Here is a 7,388-nt window from a genome sequence, read left to right as displayed (position 1 = left end):
TACATCTCACATATTTCAACAAGGCATCTTGTGTTATTAACATTTATTTTGAATGTTTTAAATAACCAAACTTTAACAACATGAGGGCAGATACCTCAAGCACAGCTGGTGATGCTTTGAAGTGACAAATACGATTAAAACAATTAAGATTTCCTTCAATTCCTTTAGTCCTTCATCCTCCTCTCACATCTTAAGAGGGTGGAGCTGAGATGCGAGGAAAGGTTATTGTGCAGACCTGGCAACCCTGCCCCTCCCTACACTTCAAAGGCCCCGCCCCCTTTGGTCTGATCATGTGATCCCAGCCTTTACAATAGTCACATTCAGTCTAAAAAATATAATAAAATGACATTTACTACAAAGGTGTTATTAAAATGTTAAATGTTGAAAACACAGTGAAAGATAAAAGTGTCGGCTCTGTCTGGAGTTCAGGGATATTTACTGACACAAGTCATCTTCTCTGGAGAACAATCAAGATTATATCATACATTATATTGATGATCACATGAATAATTCATCATGATCCATTAAGATAATAAAACACATTTAAAGTACATGAGTGAGAATGAAACATATATAATTAACATGTTCTTCATGAATCATGTTTGTTAAAGACACTTTCAGCTGAAAGGTAATTTTGACAGTAATAATAGAGATTGATGACAATAAAAACTGATTTACATCAACAAAAGAACAGACACACACACACACTCACACATGTTGTGTTTTTGTGAATTGTGGGGACTTTCCATAGGCGTAATGGATTTTACACTGAACAAACTGTACATTCTATCCCCCTATACTGCCCCTGCCCCTAAACCTACCCATCACAGGAAACATTCTGCATTTTTATATTTTCAAAAAAACATCATTTAGTATGTTTATAAATCCATTTACATTGTGGGGACCGCTGGCTGGTGATCTCAGGTTTATATTACATAATATAATATAAACAAGTACACACACACTGATCTGACTGTCACACACACAAACACACACACTCTGATCTGACTGACTATATGAGGATTTATCACACACATACACATTTATTCTGGCATGATATTTCAGTGAAAGTATTAATGTAATGAAAAGACTCTATAACATCTTACAGTCACTGATTCATCATGAGCTCAAAGCATTATGGGTAGAATCTCTCCACAGTCTATTCTGATTCATCAACACAGTTTCACTGATGATTTATAACCAATCCAAAACCCAGGATAGAGCGGTTGAGTGAATGTGGTCTGGACTGTGTGGATGAGGATCATTGTGTCTCCAGAGACGCTGTAGAAGGACAGAGTTCCTGCACTGTGATCCACATACACTCCTATTCTCCTGAAGATGATGATGGGCTCTAAATCATCATCATCATCATCATCATCATCCACATCCACTCCTATTCTACTGCTGATAATGGGCTCTGCAGGGAGTTCAGTCCGTATGTCATTGTGTATGAATGAGTAACTGGAGGAAGAGCAGCACAAACTCCAGGACTGATCATTATATCCAAACCAACACTCTTTACCCTGTCCCTTCCTGCTGATGCTCTTATATGACACTGATATATCCACTCCAAGTTTTCCACTCCACTCAATCTCCCAGTAACAGCGTTGATTACTCACACTCTCTCTACACAACACCTGCTCATACTCATCAAATCTGTCTGGATGATCAGGATACGGCTGGACTGTGCCAGTGCCAGTAATCACTCTCTTCCCCTCAGACAGACGGAGGTGTTCATTCACAGTGTTCAGATCCAGAGTGAACTGATGGTAATCTGATGGAAATAAAACACATCAGCGTATCAGTCTTCAGTTCAGATCTGACAAGTTAAAGGTGCCGTCGAACGTTCTTTCACAAGATGTAATATAAGTCTAAGGTGTCCCCTGAATGTGTCTGTGAAGTTTTAGCTCAAAATACCCCATAGATTTAAAAAAAAAAAAATTTAACTGCCTATTTTGGGGCATCATTAACTATGCACCGATTCAGCGCACTTCCCCTTTAAATCCACGCGCTCCCTGCCCCCGAGCTCTCGACTATAATACATAGCATAAACAAAGTTCACACCGCTAATATAACCCTCAAATGGATCTTTACAAAATGTTCGTCATGCATACTGCATGCATGCATCGGATCATGTGCGTATAGTATTTATTTGGATGTTTACATTTGATTCTGAATGAGTTTGATAGTGCTCCGTGGCTAAAGCTAACATTACACACTGTTGGAGAGATTTATAAAGAATGAAGTTGTGTTTATGAATTATACAGACTGCAAGTGTTTAAAAATGAAAATAATGACAGTCTTGTCTCAGTGAATACAGTAAGAAACGATGGTAACTTTAACCACATTTAACAGTACATTAGCAACATGCTAACGAAACATTTAGAAAGACAATTTACAAATATCACTAAAAATATCATGTTATCATGGATCATGTCAGTTATTATTGCTCCATTTGCCATTTTTCACTATTGTTCTTGCTTGCTTACCTAGTCTGATGATTCAGCTCTGCACATTCAGACGTTAATACTGGCTGCCCTTGTCTAATGCCTTGAACATGGGCTGGCATATGCAAATATTGGGGGCGTACATATTAATGATCCCGACTGTTACGTAACAGTCGGTGTTATGTTGAGATTCGCCTGTTCTTCGGAGGTCTTTTAAACAAATGAGATTTACATAAGAAGGAGGAAGCAATGGTGTTTGAGACTCACTGTATGTCATTTCTATGTACTGAACTCTTGTTATTCAACTATGCCAAGGTAAATTCAATTTTCCATTCTACAGCACCTTTAATTTATGTCAAATTAATATTACAGAAGTTAATCATAACTTGATTTAGGATTCTTACAAATCTCATCTCATTTTGAGTTCAGTCCTCAACTCTCAGGTCTGTTACCAAGCAACTAACAAACGTGTGTGTGTGTGTGTGTGTAAAAGAGAGATGAATAAGTTCATAAACTTTGAAGTAGAGAAATTCAGACCAGAAAGTTTGACAGTTTCAAATCTTGAAGTTTGGAAGTTTTTAGTTAGAAGAAGTTTTAAAGTTTAAAGTCTGTCAGAAATTAGAGAGATAGATAATGTTATTGTGGTGTTGCTATGTTGTACATATGCAAAGAAATATCGCCGTTCTAAGGGGCTATTCACATATCGCGTCACATAAGCGGCCTCGCCATTTCTCCTTCTGTCCAAAGCGCTTGCGCTCCTGTGGTGTCTGTCGTTGCTATGGAGCCATGAACTGCGCTCTCCACGATAACAAAGTTTCAGCAATAGAAAAATTGATTTCTAGTCCTTGCATTAGCTCTTCTACTAGATATATTTATGGAGATGAGAAATAAAAACCCGCCCTGTATAGCTATGATCAGCTGTTCGGCTAAGCTTTCTGTGTTGTTACGGAAAGGCCGATGCTCATCGGTTGGTCCTTGCCCATGTAAAATGTTGAGATGTTTTCATCTTGCCGCGGCATAGACGCGCCTGGAAAAATGAGTGTGCCGCAGCACATGCGCGTCACTTTTTTTATGAGCGCGTTTGCCTAAATTATATGGGATGTTGCAGTTCTGAAGAAGGAAATCTCAAAAACAACATAATGTTTGCAGAGATATTTTTATTTTTTTACATTTTGCAAGCTTGCAAATCTTATTTTTCAATCTTGCAAAACTTTTTTTGTAAGATTTTGAGTTTTCGAACACTTATTTTCAACCTTTCAGAACTTTATTTTCAGTTTTGAATCATGGCAGGATATTAATCCCATAAAATTACAGTAAAAGCTCTCACGCAAGTCACGAGCGTCGATTTAAACCACTGAAGCGCGTCCGATGCACGTCAAACGGAATCTTGGGCAAATGTGGCTCAGCTGTGTGACCAAAAGCGCTGCCAGGTGTCTGGTAAGAAATAGTGTACAAATGTATTCAGGGATTGCATTTGTTCAGTACAGTGTTGTTCAGTGCAAGATTTTTTAAATAAAGGGAAAATATTTGCACTGTTAAAACTGTATCTAACAATGAAAGAGACACTGCTGTTTACATTTTTTAAGTATGGCAAAAATATTTTAGGCAAGTTTATTTGTATAGCACATTTCATACACAATGGTAATTCAAAGTGTTTTACACAAAGAAGAACCAAATACATAATAATAAAAATGGAATGCGTAAGAAATAGAAATAACAGTAAAAACAGGGAATTCCGCTATCTGGGTGGAAGAGCTAGGAAGTTTCAGGCAGTTTTTTTTGTCCGTCAGAGAGGATCTAAACAGATCTATCTATTAGAGTGGACCTAAATTTTAGAAATGAAATTTGAAGTAAATGAGAAATAATGGAAAGGAAATTTTCAGAAATGTTGTGCTTTCTTGTGCTTGAATATTCAAATGGCCCTCCATTGAGGTGTCAATCACGGCAACGGCCCCCGGCCAATTTGAGTTTGAGACCCCTGCTCTATAGGTTGTTTGCAATCACGTGGTTCTGGTGAGGAGCAAAATACCGGTGGAGGGCAAGCAGTGAAAATTAGAATGGAAGAGATGGAGATAAGTCTTTCTGTGCTGATTTAGAAAGGTATAAACAGAAAATCACAACATATGTTGGACGTGATCCTTATGTTATGAAGATGAGCGACTTTTCCACTGAATTAAAAGACTTTCCTGCCATTGAGGCGGTAGATATAGAGAATGTAAAGCTGTGGTGTAATACAATTTTTGCCTTTTATACGTGTAAAAACACACTAAGGGAAGCAGGTTGAGGAGGTGATGGGAAATCAAGATGCTGTATATCAAATCTAATAATGTCACTGATTTAACCCACTCCCTATCACTCAATAAAATTATCACATAGCTGTGTGTTTTTGAAAGGGTTGTCTTTGCTGTTGAATCGACTTCTGTCAGCTTGCGCTTGTTAAACATTTATTTATTTGGACATTTTCTACCATATGATGGCTGAAGTAGCAGCGTGTGACACTGTTCTCATGGTAACCAGATCAACGTTGTGAACGGAATACTACAAAACTGAAGTTAAAACACCAAATTATCATTCAGTGGGATAAAATAGCTTCTCTTCTCTGCAAACAATACCATGAAGAATGTGGATATTAAACCAAGTCAAAAACAAATAAGGTAAGCAGGTATCCATATTCATTTCAGTATCAGCAGACGCTGAAGTCTTTTTAGAGTGCAGACCTTCTTTGTATATTTAGTATCAGCAGACGCAAAACGCTATTAAAGGCGACAACTTTTAAAGTTAAAAAAACGATATAAGTTATAAAAAACAGTATAAGTTATGTAAACACCTTCTGGGTTCTTGATTTTATCGATTTAAGCAAACTTTTACGACGCAATGCCGTTAGTTCCTGGTTCCTGTTCTTCTTTAGATGAATTTGTGGACTAAAGGTGCACAGAATGCCCTCTGGCTGCAAGTATGAATTGAAAACACAATCTCATAGTGATGACAATAAATATGAATAAATATTACTCCTCTGTATAGAAAATTGACATAAACATAAGAGAATCCATCAATATTTCTCCAAATGTGCATGCTTTTAAGCTAAAAGCCTATATGAAATGCCATAGAGCTAACATAATTGTTCAGACACTTTGCATCACAGAAATACATCATATTTTAAATAATATAATAGAATACCATTATTTTAAATTGTAATAATATTTCACAGTATTGCTGTTTTTTTTGTATGTTTGATATACACCATGATTGCTTGAGACATGATCACAGAGGGTTTTTTCACAGCCTACCTGACTGAAAGGCCTCATTATTATGCAAGTCATTTCAGGTCATTATTATGCGATTCTTTTGTCTTCTCAGGTGAGAATCACCCATTATTCATGATGATTCATGCCTTCACGCATACTGTGTTTCTTGACAAAAAGTGTCTTACAAAAACTAAATCAATATATTGTTTTATATGAAGGAGTAGGCAGCATAATTTTTACATAATTTTGAAGCAAAAACTCTAGTCTACCACCTCCAATACCCAGAAGTCTTGTGAACACAGATTTAATATACTTTTTTGGCCTTATTTCTGTGACTTAAGTTTTTTGTTTTTTCAATAACCACGCATAAACGTTATTCTTTCAACAACACTAACATGTACATACATGTTCCTCACATATTATGGTAGCCTAGTTTGTGCTGAATACAGTGTAATAACACTTTTGTCATTTATATGTTTATGAACAACTGAAAAAAGCACAAATGTCAGGGCATGTCAAAACTTCTCCAGGCCCCAAATCAGCCTCAGACTCCAGAAGGTTAAATAAAGCTTGCAAATGGATCTCACTTCATGTTCCGCCTCGTTACAGAAGACCTCGCCACAACAAGGATCCAGCAGCTTTCCTGGAGAACATTGGTCCGGTATGAACATTGCACAACTGTTATTATGGATTACGCAGGGCACACGATCGTTGGAGGATTATATTAAATAATATTTGGACATTGCTTATTGTTCTGATCTGCCGGACTGTGTGTGCTGATAGACTTTTTTTGTGATGGTGTTAACCAACCTCTACAGACCAAACTTAGACAAGTGGGCCTGCGTGCATCATTTAGTTGCTTCTTGGAATTTGCATTATTGACTGTTGGCTCTCCCTTTACTGTGGGTGTCACGGAGGAATGCACTCACGTAATGGCTGCCATGCTAGAAAACACTCACAAAATGGCGGCCACAACAACACCAAGTCAAGTCACTGCTGATCTCCCTGAGTCAAGTCAAGTCACAGCTGATCTTCATAAGCAAAGTCAGGTCACAGTTGATCTTCATGAGCCAAGCCACATTTGATCTCCCTGAGCCAAGTCAAGTCACAACTGATCTTCATGAGCAAATTCAAGCCACAGCTGATCTTCATGAGCAAAGTCAGGTCACAGTTGAGCTTCATGAGCCAAGCCACATTTGATCTCCCTGAGCCAAGTCAAGTCACAACTGATCTTCATGAGCAAAGTCAAGTCACAGCTGATCTTCACGAGTGTCTACTCGCCAGTGTCTACTGACAAGATGGCCGCTCCACCAGTGTCTACGGCCAAGATGGCCGGTCTGCCAGTGTCTACGGCCAAGATGACCGCTCCGCCTGTGTCTACGGACAAGATGGCCGCTCCGCCTGTGTCTACGGACAAGATGGCCGCTCCGCCAGTGTCTACGGACAAGATGGCCGCTCCGCCTGTGTCTACGGACAAGATGGCCACTCCGCCTGTGTCTACGGACAAGATGGCCACTCCGCCAGTGTCTATGGACAAGATGGCCGCTCCGCCTGTGTCTACAGACAAGATGGCCACTCCAGTCTTCGCCGAGGCCGCTCCAGACTCCGCACCAGAGCCCGAGTCAGCTCCAGACTCCACACCAGAGCCCGAGTCAGCTCCAGACTCCGCACCCAAGCCAGAGTCAGCTCCAGACTC

The 7,388-nt window shown here is 39.1% G+C and overlaps 1 protein-coding gene across 1 annotated transcript in view; it reads right to left on the bottom strand.

Moving 5' to 3' along the window:
• Positions 1-1,268: 1,268 nt before the first annotated feature.
• LOC125245219 (protein NLRC3-like) overlaps positions 1,269-7,388 on the bottom strand; it is a gene marked incomplete at its 3' end in the record, with an annotated part of 29,497 nt that continues 23,377 nt past the window's right edge. Inside the window, exon 7 of the mRNA XM_048155741.1 lies at positions 1,269-1,774. Within this exon, the coding sequence (XP_048011698.1) occupies positions 1,269-1,774 (506 nt within the window). The remainder of the gene's footprint in view (positions 1,775-7,388) is intronic.

This window comes from Megalobrama amblycephala, linkage group LG14, assembly GCF_018812025.1.
Source record: "Megalobrama amblycephala isolate DHTTF-2021 linkage group LG14, ASM1881202v1, whole genome shotgun sequence".
Classification (NCBI taxonomy): domain Eukaryota; kingdom Metazoa; phylum Chordata; class Actinopteri; order Cypriniformes; family Xenocyprididae; genus Megalobrama; species Megalobrama amblycephala.
Note: the sequence above shows the minus strand (reverse complement) of the source record. Positions and strands in the feature narration are given on the sequence as shown.